Raw genomic sequence first — 19,288 nt, 5'->3', positions numbered from 1 at the left:
TGATCGTATTTCCCTGATGGAGTGCCATATAGCTATTATCCTGTTGGAAACTATATAATCCAGTGTGCAAAATCAACACATGATGTATGATTAAGTGCTGGTTGAAGCTGTGTTTGGACATATGTATGACAGCGAGGAATGAGGAGAAGAGAAGAGATTCCAGTGGATAAGAATGAAGAGAAGATTGAAGAAAACAAAATGACAATGGAGAGTAATGTAGGGGAATAACAGGAGGTTTCTCTTGGTTTTAGATTTGTTAGCATACTTGACAGAAAGAAGCCATGGGCTGACTCTATACTTGCTGGGTGGGGCACCAGACATGAGGCAGTGTGTAAATTATGTAGTGAAAACCATCAGGTCTTTATGCACTGGACACAATGCCTGAAAACATATGTACAAGTCTCTAAGAAAGTGAGGATTCATTTAATTTCAGTGAAATTTAATTCAGGATTTGACTCACTAATTCAACGTTTTCTCCTCATATAGAGTGTAGAGTTACAGTCTACAATTCAATACTAAATCAAGATCAACAGAAATGTTTTCACGTGGGATTTCCTGGGACAAAATATAATCTAATGGCGGTCTGTGGTCTAAATGTGTGTCTGACTGGAGGTCAGTGAGTGGAAAACATTTGAGAGTCTATGAGTTTTGACATGGCTGTACAAATGGTGACTCATAAGATATATATTACATATAATTTACTGGGGTCAGCTGTCACCTTCCTCCAGCTAAGGCAATTGTTTTTTATCTAGATTAACAGTTATAAACTACATTAAAACGCAGAGAGTGAACAGGTGCATCGTTTTACAGTGCCAAAAAGTCCTGATAGTAGATAATTTATGAGCAAACTTTTACACAGATTCAGACACGCATAAAAAAAACTCTCTCCTCTAATGTGGAGCTGAGCTTGTCTGGCTTGAATATACTGTTACTGTAACTGTAAAAGGTCCTGGCTCTGTCGGTGCCTAACTTACTGCACATAATTTGCACTGGAATTTTTGTATCGCGAGAGCAGGGCAAAAAAAAAAGAAAAAAAGTTTTGGAGAAAGTTGAGCAGGGCAGGGATGAGGAAAGAGCTCGGCTGTTAGGGAGTGAAGGAGAGAGAGAGAGAGGGAGAGAGAGAGAGAGAGAGAGAGAGAGAGAGAGAGAGAGAGAGAGAGAAGTTTTACCATTCCCATCCTCTGGAATGCATCAACGCCTCTAACTTATCCATGCAAAATCAAGACACAATTGGATGCGCAGGGTTAGACGCAAAAAGTTACGATGCGCATCTTTTCATAGCAGCTCATCGAAAGATTTGACTGGGTTTTCTACTTCTTAGCAGTTTTCGTCTGAACGTTTATTCAGCAATAGCTGCAATAAAAGAGACCTAGTCCTCTGTCGGGTCTGAGGCGATCTCCTGCTGGGGAGAGAAGGTAAAGTAACGACACACTCGTGCGCAAATTTGCACATTACCATTTTATATTCTGCATTATAGCGACTATGAATTGAATGTTTTTCCAACATAATGATGGTAAAAATCACCATTTTCTTTCATGTCACACCAGCTACTCCTTAGAGCAGAGTAGAGTGAAGAGTTGTTTTTCTTTTGTGCGCAGCATCTCCTGCACTCTGCGTCTTTCCCAATTTTATTGTTTTGCAGCTTTGACTCCAGAGTGCGCAGAGGCCGTCGGGGTTAGGAGAAAAAAAAAGAGTTCAAGAGATATTTATTCTACCGAGCACTGGAGTTGTAAAGTTTTGAGTGGAGATGCTGGACAGTAAGAGCCGAGGGCGGCTGCTGCAGTTGGCCGTGGTGCTGGTGGCCGTGCAGTCGCTCTGTGCCGAACTTGGAGACGCTGGAGAGCTGGTGGCCACCGGGGACAGCGGCTCGGTGGCCAAGCAGTCCGAGTCCAGAGCCAGCAGGGCCAAGAGGAGGGGAGGGACCGACGTCCTCAGAGGGTAATGCCACTGTAATCCCTAACCTATAGTCCAACCTGCTTACCATATACTTTTTCTTTTCTTTTCTTTTCTTTTCTTTTCTTTTCTTTTCTTTTCTTTTCTTTTCTTTTCTTTTCTCTTGCACCTTTGCCCACTCCTTTCCACTCTTTCCCCACCTTTTCTCTCAAATGTGCATCTTTCTATGCATCTCCTTTTTGGGCTTGGAGCAGGTGTCTGTTCCTCTATCCCTCCCATTATATGCATGCTGGTCCTTCTTGGTAAACACAAGGGGTCAGAAAATACTTCAGCATTTTTTAATAAAGCAGATTGTGTCCCACAAGTGAGATTGTCTGTGATGGGAAGTTTGGAGCAAAATTTAGTAATTAAATACTGGCAAGAATATCACATTCCTGCTGACTGCAGTAATAAATTACATCCAAACAAAGGAGGCCATTGGTCGTGTGTGGCTGTAGGAACGCCTGTTGCAGAGAGAGAGAGAGAGAGAGAGAGAGAGAGAGAGAGAGAGAGAGACTGACTAACAGCCTAATCCTCTCTCTGGCCAAAAACACCACACCCCAGTTGTGGATAAATCACATCTGCAGCTGTACACAGTGGGTCACTGCTGGAGACGTTTGTGTGTGTGTGTGTGTGTGTGTGTGTGTGTGTGTGTGTGTGTGTGTAGAGGAGAGTGAAAGAAAGAAAAGGGAAAAGAAAGAAAGAAGTAAAGAGAGAAAGAAAAGTAGGCTATGTCTCTGTCCAATGATGACAGCAAACAGCTGATGAAGGTCACACAGTAGACAACTCAATGAGCATTCTCCACAGGCATTTTTATTTGACATGTTTTAAGTTAATTTATCAGAACATCTGGGTTCAGAGAGAGGAAGTGCATACAGGCTGCATACTGTGCCACGCTGACTTATCAGTAAAGCAGTGTGTCAAACATCCACCAGGCTTTATTGTTCCCCTCATGGATCTGTCTGTTTGGAAATATGAACTTGACTGTATATACCCTATCCCTAGGTCAAAACAGGCCCAGTAGGTGACTACAGTTTCACATGTGTAGACCTGATTGAGGTCTACAGGCCTCTAGGGGGCAGGAAGGCCCAGCGGGTTGGGTTTTGGCTTTTAAAGTCACAGTGAAACAGCATTTTCAGAGCATCATCCTTACTTTGATGCATCTCTTGGTGAAACTGGGGAGGGACATAAAGTGCAAACCAGTGGGAGATCAATTAGGGAGAGAAAGGGAATTTTATTTGATGGGAGGGGCAGAGGGGCGGGATTGTTCAAAAATATGTGATGGTATTATTGGTTGGAATTTTTATGTACACCTACTGGTGCACAATGAGGTAATCAATAAAGATATACCAGGAAGTAATGGGATTTTGATATAAAAATACAATAATAAAAAATAAAAAATATATATAAATATATATATATATTTTATTTTTTGTATTTTTCTGGCATTTATTGTTAACTAGGTGTATATTATGACATGGAAAATTAACTATCAATGTAAAAAGTCATTTTTCATTTTATTGTGACTTTAAAGAAATAGTTCACTCCAAAATGAAAAATCAGTCATTATCTACTCACCCCCATGTCATGTCAAAATCTTTTTACAGCTCCCATAAAAGCACAACATGTCCATCAAATTTCTCGTGCAACATAATCCAAGTGTTTCGTGGCCAAACAATTGCATTGTGAGTCCAAAAGTCCAATATTTACCTCACTATCTCCCAGATTTTGTTCACTGACAATATTTTCCACCAGAGGATGCACTTATGACCAGAGAATTGTCAGGTATAGGAGATAATGAGGTAAATATTGGACATTTGGACCCACAGTGGAGTTGTTTGGCTACAAAACACTTGGATTATGCTGCACAAGCTGTTTGGAGAAATTTGATGGACATTTTATGCTTTTTTGGAGCTGTAAAAAGATGGCCTGTTAACTTCATTAGTGTGGGAGAAGGTTGAGATGAAACTATGAGAGCTAATGATGTTCTACCAACTTCACTGGAATTTCAACTGACATAGGGGTGAGTAGATATCGACTGAATTTTGATTTTAGGGTGAACTGTTCCTTTAATTGGACAACCTGGGATCAAGTCCCATGTTGGTAAGCAGCCACCCTGCTGAATTGTCCTTGAGCAAGGCACCAAATTCCTGCCTCCTCCAGGTGTGCTGTTCTGCAGCTGTTCTGCACTAAAAGAGAATTTCTCCTACATGGATTAATAATTACTAAACTTCTGTTAGTAGAGTGGTCTGTACTGTACGACATGCGTTGTTGATAGTCTGATGCTGCCTCTTCCTCAGACCCAATGTGTGCGGCTCAAGGAACAACGCCTACTGCTGCCCAGGCTGGAAGACTCTGACTGGAGGAAACCAGTGTATCGTGCGTGAGTATCACCACATTTCATCTGTTTTCACCTCAGCACTGTGGGCGTTAAGAGGCAAATTCAGGTCAGACAATATACTGCTCTATACCTGTGTGCTATCAGACTTCATCATCATGCAGAGCAGTGGTTTTCAATCCTGGTCTTCGGGACCCAGACCCCTGCTGGTTTTCACTGTAGCCATCTAATTACAGACAATTTTACACCTGGGATGCCAGGTGAATGAAATTAACTGCGATTAACTACCTGTTAGGATGGAAAACCAGCAGTAGTCACTCCTGGGGTCCAGGATTGAAGACCACTGATGTAGAGCCACAGAACATGAATGAACAGAACCGTCTTTCCCACTGAAATCAACGTTCCTGGATGGTTGGAGTGGCAGCCATTTTTATGTGTACCCTTGGGCTAGCTTCTGTATAAATCTACTTACGGCAAGTCGCTGATGTGAGAGGTTTTGCAGCAAGGACCAAAGCAGTTGAAAACTGACATTGTAGCTGAATTAAGTTCACTCATGCCGCCACTAGGTGGAGATATTTTACAAGTTGCTGCTGTCTTTTTAAGTAGGTCAAAAGTTTTGACGTCTGTGCAGTTAGTGGAAGTGGTTACAGTTGAGTTAATCTGTTTCAGCCAATGTCCGTTAGCTGTTTGATGTTAGCGAATGCTAACTTTTTTTCTTCACTAAAGGTAGGCTAAGCTACGTTAGTTTATAGCATTTAAGGAGCTATATTAAGTTAAAGGTATGCTAATATGCTGATTTTGACAAGAAGAGTGAGTGAGAGAAGCACAATCTTTGATAAAGCTGCTAACCTGGGCGCAAACAGCAGCTATCAGTTGAGTTTTGAAGATTTGCTAAGCACTCATGCAACAGACACATCTGCACAGTTCTCAAGCTAGTGTGACACACTTTACGGCCCTAATGCCCAGACTTGCGTTGTCACCATAGCAACTTACCCTTAAAATTCCATAATCACCATTTTATGCTGTACTAGACAAATTACCATAGCAAACAGTGGAAGGACATTCTGTCCATTCAAGTTGTGTTTAGAGCACTTAAGAAAATAATTTTCTACAAATCATTTATGTTCTTTATTGAGCAATATCTAATTAATTAAAGGAATTACAAGTGGTTTTATTATGAAAATGTAACTTTTAACTATGAATCACACCATGGCTACATAACTCCCACAATCCTCTTGCCGCATTCAAAACAAATTATATGTCATCTTTATGAGTGAACCCTACAGGTCAGACCAGTGAGTGACAGTGTTACAGCACATTTCAAATAATGAGAAGATGGTGGCGACACAAACATTTACCACACTCACATTCTTGTTGCATTCAGATCATTAAGTCTAGTCTAACCGGTTGAAACTGGATGGTGTTTTTTGGTTCTTTGATAACATGGTATCAACAAAATTGGCCAATGCTAAATAAATGGGATTCAGTTATTATCATGACATATTTAAAAATCTGACCAATATCCTCCTAATCGAGAGCAAACCAAATGTTCTTATTGATTTGAGTTGATTAAACGAGATTCGATCAACAATTTTCTAACCCGATGCAGCAGTCCCTGTGACTCCCATTAATTTAGCATAAGCAGTGCGTCAGTGTTGCTTATGTTTGTGTGGCAATAACCGGAGAACATGACCTAAAAAAAAAACAGGACTTGCCCTTTAATTTCAGTTCATTTATACATCTTTGGTGTTCTGATAGCAGTTTTGTGTTTCTGGTTTCTGTCCTCTTTCTTTGTCTCAATCTCTCTCTCTCTCTCTCTCTCTCTCTCTCTCTCTCTCTCTCAATCTCTCTCTCTCTCTCTCTCTCTCTCTGTGTCTCTCTCTCTCTCTCTCTCTCTCTCTCTGTGTCTCTCTCTCCCTCCCTCTCTGTCTCTCTCTCAGCAGACAGGAAGGTCTGAGAGCCTGTAGAGTTGTGTGATTGCAGTCTGGCTGGTTGGCTGGCCGGATGCCTGTAGCGGCTCTAATGACATTGTTTAGCAGTGGGGTTCAGGGAGTAGGGGTCAGTGGCTGGACTCTACCTGATGGGAGCTGGGGGCAGGGGACCATGCCAACAACAGTCTGTGGGAAAGGGAACAACAGACTCAAAACAGCCAGCACCGACTAAACTAGACATTTAGCTGAATGTCGACGAAGCACAAAGAAGAAAATACAGCTCAGCGCCACTGCCAAGTGGGCTCCTATAACTTAACCATGATGAGGGTTAAAAAGAAAGATTTGGCCATATTTGGACTTTGGTCTGTTTCAGTTTTGAACTATTATAGATGAGAGTTCAGTATGAGGTTTAGTTCATGGCCTAAGTTGCCATATGAAATTGTAACCTGAAACTTGAAACCTGCGGCAGACAGGCTGACAAGCAGCAGATACATAACTTGAATTTTCTCTCGAGCACAATCAGGAAAATGCTTGGCTGATTATGTCAAGCAGGGTCATAAAGTTGAAGCAGTGTGTGTGTTGTGCCTCTGTGCTCCTTGCAAGTCACTTTGTCTTGCACCTTACAGCGGGTTTTTTTCTATGTTGTTTGAAGAATTGTCATGTTTTCCTTTGCAGCAATCTGCCGGAGTTCATGTGGAGACGGTTTCTGCTCCAGACCCAACATGTGCACCTGCCCCAACGGCCAGATCTCCGCCTCCTGTGGATCCAAGTCAGGTAGTTTACCCACCTCGCCCTTCCCAATATCACACTGCTTTACAAGGGGAACTCCTTTGAAAGCTCACTAACTGGATAGATTTCAGTTCATAGTATGCATAGATGGGTGGGTGAATTGGTACCTGGCCAATAGATAAACACATTAATACCATGATTTATGTAAATATGAGTTTATGAGGAAACACATGAGAAATGTATCTTGGAAAGCACAGCCCAGACCGCACCCCTTTCTTGGTGTTTTTTTTTTTTTTTTTTTAAAAGATCTGTAACTTTAAGGAAAACATTTCATCACCAAGCAGCAACAGCAACAGACAAGCAGTGAAAGACAAGCAGTGAAAGATGATGCAAAACAGAAAAAAAAAAATGCAGTCTTGTGATATCTTCTCCTCTGTAGAACAAAAATGAAAGAGATTGTTTTTTGGCACAGATTTTCCGTTCAGACCGCACTGTGCCTTTGTGTCTTTTGTGTTTGATGAGTCCTACATCCTTTTTCTTAGTACTTGTGCTCATCATGAATAATGGACACTAACTAGCACAGTCCAAGAATTAAAGATACTAAGCCAAAGAATTTCCTGAAAACATCCCTTGATACTGCCCCAAGATTGCAACAATTGATCTGTGTTGCAATCATGCTTTTGAAAATAGCGGTCTATCTCTTGAAAGTGGGTTGTTGTGTGTGTGTGTGTGTGTGTGTGTGTGTGTGTGTGTGTGTGTGTGTGCGTGCGCGCGCGAGCAGAATGGGTGTGTGTGTGCTTTGGAAGAGATCCACAGTCAACATCTCCTCCATGTTGCTCTCTTGCAGCTCACAGAACTTCTACCCAATGTGCTCATCTGTTTATACACCATAAACCTCTAGGAAAATTATATCTGTGTGACTTTCAAAAACATGGCTCATAGTGCATTTTGTTTACGTTGTAAGTCAAACCTGGAGTGTCTGTTTGTACTGTGAGTTTAACCCTAGTACTGCTCTTTCTCTGTGTGTGTGTGTGTGTGTGTCTTCCTACCCACAGTCCAGCACTGTAATATCCGTTGTATGAACGGGGGAACGTGTGCTGAGGACCACTGCCTGTGCCAGAAAGGCTATGTGGGAAACCACTGTGGTCAACGTAAGGATCGCCCTACAAACTCTATATGACCACTGTAACTCACTTCAGCATTATTAACTGACTTTAACACATTTTTAGATTGATTTAAGAGAGGGGCATACTGTAAAACCTCACTTTCTCAATGATGTTACCTCAGGTTTTTCTCCTTCAGGACATCACTCGGTAGCGTCTTCATTTTCAGGTTGTTTTACTGTGTGTTTCTGTCTCTTTTTTCCTCTCCAGCGGTATGTGAGAACGGTTGTCTTAATGGAGGAAGGTGCGTGGCTCCTAACCGCTGTGTGTGTACCTATGGCTTTACTGGGGCTCAGTGCGAGAGAGGTAATGAGCACCACATTGCAGCAGTCAGCAATCCCCTCATTCATCTTACATCACACTGTCTTTGCGCACCACATTCACTACTTACTACTGCCTGCTTGTTTTTTTTTTTTGTTTTTTTTTTAAAGCCACATGCGCTGCTTTTGTGAAAACGTGACTTGATGTTGAATGGCGGTTGTTGTTGTGACTAAGACAATTCCTGCTTAGTCATACCACCGGCTCCTGGAATGTGGTTTGTTGTGGAATATTTGCATGTCAAGCCTGAGCTCAGAAATGACCATTATTTTCCACATCTGCTGTGTACCGATGCTCTGGGGAATGTAATGCCTTTCTGAATGTGTGTTGTTTGTTAACCGGAGACCTCCCAACCTCCTGTGGTTGAACTCTGGCACATGTGAGCAAAGTCTCCAAAGTATACAAGCACACACAAACAGAGAGCGGTCTGCGATGTGTTTGTAAGTCAAAATGTGTGTGTCATTGCATATGCAGGCGTGTGTGTTGTTGAGTGTGTGTGCTGGGGGTCTGTGGTGGTGATGACCTGTGGAGGTCAGAGCGGGGACCTTGTAAAGCTAATATTTGGATTGGCAGCAGACCTCCTAATTACTGACGTCCCTTTTAACGAGCCCAGGCTTTAAAGGTCTGTCAGTCGGGCCGGGTGGAGGATGAGTCCTCATGTTTACTTTAGTGTTTTCTTCGACCCGACGCTATCTGTTTGCTCGGTGGGTTAGCGTCAGGCCTTATCTACTTTAGCACAGTTGTATATGTTGTGACTTTGGTTTCCATTCTTTTCCTGTGGAAGCTTGGCCAGAGGTTTTGTGAGACTGTTGAGAAACTCGAATGAAGCAGTGTTTTTTTTTTTTTTTTTCGTTTTAGATTTCGTCTGACCACCAGGTCTGTGATCATAAGTATCAGGGAATATTAAGGAATTTGAGAAAGGCTCTGGTGATGTTTTTGAGCGCAGAGACATTCTGCTTCAAGGATATTGGTTTCTGGTGAAGAAATTATATTCAGGCAAAGTTTGACCAAGTCTAGTTTTAAAACTCAGATTTTTCATCTAGCATGCAAACTGGCCACTCACTGTTTGGTGCCAAATTAGTGAAAAGTTTTTATTTCTGGTTTGCTACATCTTCGTATTGATCTCTTCCTGGGTGTGAAACAGACATACAGTTTATTTGTGTGTGTGTGTGTGTGTGGGTGTGGGTGTGAGTGTGGGTGTGGGTGTGGGTGTGAGTGTTTGGGCACATGCTATTTGTTCTGGGAAAGCTCTTTGGAGACCGCCTTCCATCTCCACTCATCCACCTTAACACTGTAAATTGAATATAAATGTGGTAAATCGAGGTGTATGCTTATACATTCATGTGCCGCTGTGTGTTGCCAGGTTTCTCCGTGCCATTCATGATCTATATTTGCCTGAATTAGCCAATTCAGAGTGTTGTTTTATTTATATCAGGTATTTGGTCCTTCATCCTGCATTTGATTACAGCAAGAGAGGTAGAGAAAGTAGGCCAATGGATACGGTGGCATTTTGGGTTAAGTTACTTTCACTGGAATTTCCTTGGCTGGTATCCATCCCCTCCCAAGGGAAAGCCATTGTGCTCTCAGACACACACAAGCACACGCATACAGTACATGTATACACACATACATGGACACACACACTCACACACCCACACAGTGTTTTTAATGCAATTTACAGAACGGTGCCCCATTAGGGCCTGATCTTATCACATTAGCAAGGCCAGGAGGTTTTCCACAACACGTGACCCGACGAGGGGAGAACTAGCTGGATTCAGGACTCCGAGGTTTTCTTGGATGTGGTCATGGAAACATCCCGGTACTATGAGCGCTCGACATGAACACATCGCTATTGCAGAGCTGTGTGACTTTCAGCTGCATGCTGCTGAAGTGAATCGTGATCTGCTGACCAGCAGGCACAGCTGACTGCAGTGAAAATGTGGCCTGATAGATCAACGTATTCTCTGTTGCTTGCAAATGTGATTTGGGTTTGGAATGTGGGATTGGTGGGATCCAGCCGCAGTCGCGATCACACACAGGGCCCTTCGTTCCTGCTGCAGACTTGGTTAGCTATGAAACAATAAAACTGAGCTTTCGGTGTGACGCCATTGAGTTCCCTTGGGACGGCTGGTGAAAGGCTGGTCTGAAACATGGCAACACGTGAATTACACAGTCAATAAGTCAGCAGTCAGGGAAGGATGGAGGAGTCAGTCAGCTGAGGGGCTCTCTTGTCTCTGAATGCCTCAGTGACTTTCCCCTATCAGGCTCTTTTCCAGCCCACTGCAAACCTCAGTAGATAGATAACCAATCGCATCAGCTTAGCTCACTGTGTGTGTGTTTGTGTGTGTGCGTGTGTGTGCAATATGTGTGTGTGTTCTACTTGTTAGCCCTAAGAGGACAGAGAGTTGTGCTGACAGGCCTTTTGTCCATAGGGAAGGTCCCACCCAGATATCAGACCCCATAACACACACACACACACACGCAAAACACACACACCGATACACATATGCACGCATACACGCAAAAATCGCTCACATGCAAGGCAGAAGGATGCTTGAGACTTACAGTAATGCGAGTGAGGACAACCTGAAATGCGGAGAGAGAGAGAGGAAGGGTGGATGTGGAAAAGGTGGACTGATTTTTTTTTTGTGTGTGTACAAATGATTTGGAGTTAATCCAGGAAACTCTTTTGACCCACTTCCCGACGGGTTTCCCCCCTGTTCACACCGAGGCTGTTGTGTGTAAACTCATGGGTCTTTTGAGGAAGCCAACGTTTCCATTGTGTACCACAGCGACTGGAACTGTGCTGACATGAAATCGCTTGCTAATGAGAGTCGAAACACTTCGGCCGCGCAGCCCCGCCGACCCACATTAAGATGCACGTTCACCGAGACAAGTAATATGCAAAAGTGTTTCCAAAAGTAGAGCAGAAAGCAAAAGGAAAACATTTTTCTAAGTTTTTTGTCTGTTTTGAGCTCATCTCTGGCTGGACTGTGCATGAGGGGAGATTGGCTGAGACCCTGTGTGTGTGTGTGTGTCTGTGCGTGCGTGTGTGTGTGTGTGTGTGTGTGTGTGTGTGTGTGTGTGAACATGTGCGATTGTTCCCAGATGTACAGGACATGGGTGGATCCCCCAGCTGTATGCAGTTCGCAGAGAGACAGTGAGAGAGCAAGGAAGAGAGAGAGGAGAGAGAGGAAGAGAGAGAGAGGGGGGGAGAGAGAGGAAGAGAGAGAGAGAGAGAGAGAGAGAGAGAGAGAGAGAGGATGACGGCTGAAATGACACCACTTTCACCCTACAGCTGTCAGCCTCTCCCTGTTTACCTCAGTTGACTGTTTAAGTGGCGCGCTTCTCTTCACTTTGTTTCATGCTCGGATCTGTGTCTTTCTAGCTCTCGCTCTCCTCCACTAACAGCTGTAATAAGCAGGTATTATGTCAGATGGATTATGTGTGGCAGTCAGACAATAATAACACATAAACCTTAATCTGATGAAAAGGGAAACCTTGGTCCTCTATTTATACAGTCTACTGTACTGAATTTATATGGGCGCCATGTAAAAAGTTTCCATAGCCCCTATAATTGCTTTCCCCATAGACGGTGTATTCCTTTGTTGCTCTGGGTAAGTCAGTAGATACAGTAGAGACCTATAGCGTCGCTCTAATGCTACTAGTCTTGTCTCAAACTTGTCTCAAAGCTCGTCACTCCCGAAAGGAGCGAGTAGAGTAAGGATCCTTACGGCTGCTAAAGCATTCAGTCTCTACGACATACGATTCAGAGAGAAAGGAAAAGAGAGTGAGAGAGAGTGAGAGAGAGAGAGAGAGAGAGAGATGACCCAATTCTGTTTCACACAGTGCTGGTGCCAGAGGCAGCGAGACCCGTGGAGGCTGTGGTGCACGTGACGGGTCTGGGCTGGGCCCCGGTCCACACGGGAAACGCACAATGTCTCGTTTGTTTTAAACGACTGCAATGTTGGAACGGGACTCCCTCTTTCCTCTCGCTGTCTGTTGTCTGCCGTGAAATGTGGAAATGATTTTTGCCGTTGGATCACGTCCAGATTCTATTGGGAGGGATGAGTCTCTCTCTCTCTCTCTCTCTCTCTCTCTTTCTCTCTCTCTCTCTTTTTATCCATTTCGCCATCTTTCAATCCTTCGCCTGATAAGGTTCTGCGATTATGTTAAATCCGAGGGGAGTTTGCAATTAAGAAGGAGTGGTATAGGGAGGGAGAGGAGGGAAGGGTGAAGTGAGGGATGGAAGCGTGCGGGCGCCGGGATAGAGAGGGATTTCAGGTTTAACAGAGTTTGAAGGGGAGGAGAGATGAAGGGATCGGGGTTGAGGGATTTTTCTTCGCACTCTGTAACTCTCGCATTTAGTGCGAGCTATTTAGTTTTAATTCTAGGCTGTTGTAGCGAGTGTGGAAATCACCTACTGTGTTCCATAGACACACCCTGTCAGTCAGCCTCAACCGGCCTTTGGAATGATGACCTATTCCCCAGATTGTGTATTACTGGAAAGTAATTACAAAGCAGCACATTAAGGGAGAGACGGCGAGAAGCGTGCCACTTCATCCCGAAAACGCAGTATAGACAATTAAAAAGTTAATGACGGTATAATATTCGCAGCAGACGGATTTTTCGTGCGTTTTGGCCTTGTGTGGGTGTCCTTGCGTACTCTTTCTAGTGTCTATTACTTACTCTGTCTCTACAGCCGCCCACGCTACTTTAAAAGGTTTTCCAGACCTCTTCCCTATCTCTGCTTTTCTCTATCACACACACACACACACACACGCACACACACAGTGCACCTGAGAGCCAGACCGATTAAAATGCCAGGAACAGACAATGCATTCTTTATAGAGTGTGTTGCTGTCTGCTGTGCAGCGCTTTTATCGCATGAAAGTGAGTAGCAGCTATTAGCATTAAATGTTGTGCAAAATTACATTAGGTTTGAGTGTTTCTGTTCTTATATGCCAGGAAGCTTGTTTTCCCTCATTCGCTCGCAGAATCAAGTTCAGGTTTTTCAATTGAGTTTTTCAACACTTGGCTTTGGCTTTCATCATCACCGTTTTTGTTGTAAATATCTCATACATTGTTTTAATCTAACATTCATGACTAATTACCCAAAAAATTAAGCAATAGAATTTATTTTTTCAAGTTGTTTCCCTCTTTCCTCTTCATGTTACTTGACTGGCTAGTCAAATGCAACACTTAACTAATCCCCCAGATATTTGTTTAGTTGCAGACAGGGCAGAACATGAAACCTTGCTTTTTGCGTAGTGTTAGTGCTGGAAATAAAAGAGAGAGACTAAGTTTGGTCAGTGTCTGTAGAGCGAATGTAATGTTTGCGTGTATTATTTTTAAGATTCCTGCCTGTCTTTGCTCTGCCTCTGTAGACTACCGGACCGGGCCGTGCTTTGCCTCAGTGAGTAACCAGATGTGTCAAGGACAGCTGACAGGCATTGTGTGCACAAAGACTCTGTGCTGTGCCACAGTGGGACGGGCGTGGGGTCACCCCTGTGAGATGTGCCCGGCCCAGCCGCACCCCTGCCGACGAGGGTTCATACCAAACCACCGCACCGGAGCATGCCAAGGTAAAGTCTCGGCCTGTGTTTCTCACTGTCTCTATTTCTCTTTCTGTTTTTAGTCTCTCTCTTTCTCTCTCACTCTCTGTCATTCTGTTTCTCCCTCCCTCTCCCCTCCTTCTTGATTTAAAGTTATCACCCAGTGCCTCTTCCAACCACTCTGCCTGTTTTAACTCCTTCACTCTCCTCACCTCTCTCCCTCCTCGTCCAGTTTTACCCCACTCCCTCTCTCTTCCCCTCACCTCTACCCACCGTCCCCTTTCCAGAGGATTAGTTCTAATTGGGTTAAACTGGGGTGGGTGGCAGCGCCCCCCACATGTGTATGGAATGCCCGCAGACACCCACTGCGGCGGGACTGTCAGAGTCAGTAACACGGGTCAGTGGCAGTGCCACGTGTGAGAGCTCATTTCTGGTAAGACAGTCCTCTGCCTGCCTGCTCCAGACCCAACAACATTAGGACCGCTGCAGGGGAGGCGGACCGGAGCCAGGACCCAGAGGAACATGCAGTTCTCTGGGACACTGCATCAGGTCACAGGTTCTTACAGCTCTTCAGCCTCAGACCCAAATTGAGTAAATTTAATCTTACCGTGGGACTCAGGCTCAGGAAATCATAGTAGGAGTTTTGTTCAAGTGGGGACGTCCCAGACTCACCAGAAATGACCCACTAGAGATAGTTTAGGAAGAAGTTGTTGGAATGGATGGATGGATAGATAGAGGAAAAGTCACACTTGAAAAGCCACATGTGAATTCAAAGTCACATGTGGTTTGGACACATGCTGTTTTCATGTTTTTTTTCATGTTGTACTCTGACATCACATGTGACAGTTTTTACTTCAGATGTTCAAATCATAGGTGAAAAAAGTATTTGTCACTTTTTTTTAATCACGTTTTCACCTGCTTTTACAATGATAGACTGAGATATATGAGAAGACATACGGTCGGTTTGACTACTGTTGACAAAATGTACTTATTGTAAGTAGCTTTGGACAAAAGCATCTTCTAAATGACATAATGTAATGTAATGTAATGTAATATATATGTTAGTATTTGTTTCACCTTCACATGGAAAGAGACAATTCAGAGGTGAAAATGTAATTTTCACATGGGGAAATGGGAAATTTCACATGTTCACATATGAAGACCAACATGTGTCCAAAAATCACATGTGCTTTGAATTCACGTGTGGGTTTTCACATGTGTTGTAAGGGATGTATGGACAGACAAAGTGTTGGATGGGTAATGTAGACCATCAGCTGGGTGTGACTAAGTCATCAGTCCCTGCCTGACTTCATTGTGTCTCCCTTTGCTTGCACAGTGCCGTCATCTATATTACTTACTGTATGTGCTCATAACCATAACCATCTGTTTGACTGTAGACCTGTCTTCTCTCCTTCCTCTCGCTCTCTAACTATTCTTCCCTCCCTCTTTCTCCTTCTTCCTTGGTCGACTTGGCTTCCCTTTCTGGTCCTCCTGTAGGAGACATTCCTCTCTCTCTCTCTCTCTCTCTCTCTCTCTCTCTCTCTCTCTCTCTCTCTCCATTCCCTTGTCAGTCTGTTGGTCACAGCAAAGTCGGAGCCAGACTGTTTAACAGACCCAATTTCAATCCATGCGTATCCAGGCATGTGTGGATTTGTTTGTGTGTTAATGTGATGTGTAAGTCTGTGTGCTGCATTCTTGACCCTGCGCTGCCTTTATTTTGCCACCGCTGTGTCGTTACTCTTATTTCATACACTGAGGGAATCCGTGTCCTGTGTGTGTGTGTATGTGTGTGTGTGTGTGAGGGTCGGTATTAACAGTATGCTCTGTATGTGCAGATGTGGATGAGTGCCAGGCCATCCCAGGCCTCTGTCAAGGAGGAAACTGTATCAACACAGTCGGATCCTTTGAATGTAAATGTCCTGCTGGCCACAGGTTCAATGAGATCACACAGAAATGTGAAGGTAAGAATCACGCCTGCAAATCATCATATTAAAACTGTGAAATGACTGACATCCAGCGTGAGATCCCAGAACGACTCGCCCCATAACTGAGCAGATTGAAAGAGCTTTAGTAGTCTGAAATTTCCTAATTAACAATGCGAAAGCAGAGTTAGAAACCACATCCGTTGGGTTGTGGTCAACATCACCTCGGTCGTGGCATCCTCATTATTACTGTGCGGCAAAAGACCACACATATGCCACTTTGCCCTTGCCTTTAAATAAGTTTAATTAAACCAAAGCCGAGCTCTGCTTTCTCTCAGTTGTTTGATTCAAGCTAATCCAAAAAAAAAAAAAAAAAAAAAAATCCTCAGGCTTGAAACAAACACTGATTTGATTTGTTGGACATTTTGTTTCCTCTAATACTTGAATGTTTGTGTTCAAAAAACAGATATTCAGCCAGCTTCAGTGTACTGGTATGTCAATATATCAGTCAAGAGACGGCAATCAGTGAAGATTGCGGCCATGTGCAGCATTGGATAGGATGTTAAGAAATTCTTCTCTCAGCTGGAGGGTCTAATAGTCTATTTCTGATTGGCTGGCAGAATTGGCAGATCACATCATTCTCAATTTAAGACCACTGAGAGACTCAGTAAAATAGCAAAATCTTTAATAAAAACCTGCTCTCGGCATCTCTTCTGTTCTTCTATAAATAAAGAACCACTTCACTTCACCACATATTAAGACTGTAAAAAATATTGGCTTATTAACAAATGCATATGACAATTTCCAGACCAAGCTTAACTCTACTGGGTTGGGATCTAGTGAAACCGACTGAGCAGGGGTTTGTGGCATTCATTTGCAGAGTAAAAAATGTGCTATTTTATGCCCAGAAATAATTGCCGGAAAACTTCTGGACTGTGTAAAAGACATTTCAAATGGGTCTAAGTTATATTTCTTAACAGACATTGTGCATTGTGATGTGCAGTTGGTGGTTAGCGGTCCTAGAAGCAGAGCAGCTACAGAAGTCCTGGATTCAATATCCTGTGACAATGCCTATTTCCATTGTCATTGCCAGCATGTGCTCTAGTCACTCTCACAGACGTTCAACTTTCAAGTTAGTTTCCAGTTTAATCGGTTTCATCTTCAGTTTTGATTACTGTGCACTTTTTAGCAGCATGAAATCAGCAAAAAACTAAACAGCAACAAATAAAACGGAAAAAGAAAACAAAGGAAAAATGATAACAAATCTTATGAGTCAGACAACTGACAGTCCGTCATTTACTCCTTCTCTCATATTTCCTCTCCTCTCCTCTCCTCTCCTCTCCTCTCCATTCTTTCCTTTCCTCTCCTCTCATATTTCCTCCTCTCCTCTCATATTTCCTCCTCTCCTCTCCTCTCCTCTTCATTCTTTCCTTTCCTTTCCTCTCCTCTCCTCTCCTCTCCTCTCCTCTCCATTCTTTCTTTTCCTCTCCTCTCATATTTCCTCCTCTCCTCTCCTCTCCTCTCCTTTCCTTTCCTTTCCTTTCCTTTCCTCTCCTCTCCTCTCCTCTCCTCTCCTCTCCTCTCCTCTCCTCTCCTCTCCTCTCCTCTGTAGATCTGGATGAGTGTGCTAACATCCCAGGCCTTTGCAGTGGAGGCGAATGCTCCAACACTGTTGGCAGCTACTTCTGCAAGTGTCCCCAGGGCTATTTCACACCAGTGGATGGCTCCAGGTGCATCGGTAAGTATTGTATTTGCGTTGGTTAATCGTTGATAGTGTGGATAAAATATTAGACAAAGCAGTTGAGCAAGAAAGACGCCGCCTCGCTCTCTTTCCACTTTCCTCCCCATTTTTTGGTTCTCCTCCCTTCATGCCTGGCACTGAGTGCAGAAAGAACTGAAAGCTATCCAACGTTCCAGCTGGTAGAATTTAGGTCAGTAGTCGCTTGCTTGCCTCTAGTTCCACAACAATGAGCTATATTCTCTTCGAACCGAGGAGAGGAGGTGATGAGAGAAGAAACGTGTAACGTCACACTGTGCTCACCGTGGATACCTGCATTCCTGCGTCTGTGAAGAGGATATTATAGGGTCTGGGGAAGAGCTCAGTGTCAGCCTGATATCTCAAACAGAGGCTCAGATGGTCTTTCCAAGGCGAGGCAGACAGAGACAGAGGCCACAGGGCCGACTCGACTGCTTTCGTCTGTCAGGCCCATTCACTCACTCAGGTGACATGGTTCAGTCACGCAGTGGCTGGAAGGAGTCAAATGTGTGTGTGTGTGTGTTTGTTTGTGTGTTTGTGTCAGTGAACACCACCAGTGATCCATATCGTGGGAGGTCGAAAAACCATGTGTATATTCATATTCACACACACACACACACATACACACACACAGACACACACACACACACACACACAAACACACCCACACAGAGTCGGTAAATCACTGCAGGTTCAGCTCAGTTTGACCCAAAATGGACCTGAGAGGAATTTGGGTCACAGTGGCCCATTTGATGTACACACACATGCACGCACAGGCATACACACATGCACACACACATGAACACATGCAAACACACACACACACATACATACACACACACACACACACACACACACACACACACACACACACACACACACACACACACACACACACACACACACAGCACCCCCCTAGGAGAGGATGTTTGTGAGGAAGGAATGTCTGAGTCTTCCGCTCCAGAGAGACTGTTGTGCCAAACATCTTAGTCTGTTTCCCATGCAGCAACACTCTAGCAGGAACATCCACACCGGCCCCTCCAGGGCCCGACTGTTTTTTCCTCTAACCAACCCGGAGCTGGCTTCACTTCTCATAGAACTTAACCAAGCAATCGTTAGTGGAGCCTCTCAGTGTCACCACGTGAACAAGTTGGATGGGCTTGGGGTGAAACGAGAGATGATATATTTATGTGAACAGGGAACCAGAGTGTTAGTCATGCTGATGTATAGTGCCAGGATTTACAGGATATGACAGGTTCTCATAACTAGGAAGTGATGGCCATTGGAAGTGGCTTTTATCTTCCAAGAGATGGAAAAACTGAAGCAGCGATTGTTTTGTGACTGTACTCTTGCCAGTTTGCTAAACATGCAGATAACATATGCCATATGACATGTACCGTGGTTATTTCATCTGACTTGATGCTGTGTTGTGTCTCCCAGATGCTCGTGGTGGGTACTGCTATGCCAGCCTGCTGAACGGGCGCTGTGCCAACCAAAACTCCCAGCTCTTGACCAAGATGCAGTGCTGCTGTGATAGTGGGCGCTGCTGGTCTGACGGCTCCACCCCTGAAATGTGTCCCATTCGTGGAACAGGTGAGGGTCACTCCCGCTCACATGGCATGATTGAAGTCTCTAGAAGTCTCT

At 44.0% G+C, this 19,288-nt stretch overlaps 1 protein-coding gene across 1 annotated transcript in view; it reads left to right on the top strand.

Annotated features, from left to right (window-relative positions):
• The first annotated feature begins 1,219 nt into the window (after positions 1–1,219).
• fbn1 (fibrillin 1) overlaps positions 1,220–19,288 on the top strand; it is a 64,434-nt gene continuing 46,365 nt past the window's right edge. Inside the window, exons 1-10 of the mRNA XM_071528979.1 lie at positions 1,220–1,415; positions 1,643–1,938; positions 4,233–4,315; positions 6,877–6,975; positions 7,986–8,081; positions 8,304–8,399; positions 13,799–13,996; positions 15,802–15,927; positions 17,501–17,626; positions 19,085–19,237. Of these exons, the coding sequence (XP_071385080.1) occupies positions 1,748–1,938; positions 4,233–4,315; positions 6,877–6,975; positions 7,986–8,081; positions 8,304–8,399; positions 13,799–13,996; positions 15,802–15,927; positions 17,501–17,626; positions 19,085–19,237 (1,168 nt within the window). The 5' untranslated portion in view covers positions 1,220–1,415; positions 1,643–1,747. The remainder of the gene's footprint in view (positions 1,416–1,642; positions 1,939–4,232; positions 4,316–6,876; positions 6,976–7,985; positions 8,082–8,303; positions 8,400–13,798; positions 13,997–15,801; positions 15,928–17,500; positions 17,627–19,084; positions 19,238–19,288) is intronic.

Source organism: Centroberyx affinis, unplaced genomic scaffold (assembly GCF_046629955.1).
Source record: "Centroberyx affinis isolate AG114_WGS23_722 - 3 ecotype Tasmania unplaced genomic scaffold, CSIRO-AGI_Caff_v1 ptg000122l_1, whole genome shotgun sequence".
NCBI lineage: Eukaryota > Metazoa > Chordata > Actinopteri > Beryciformes > Berycidae > Centroberyx > Centroberyx affinis.
Note: the sequence above shows the minus strand (reverse complement) of the source record. Positions and strands in the feature narration are given on the sequence as shown.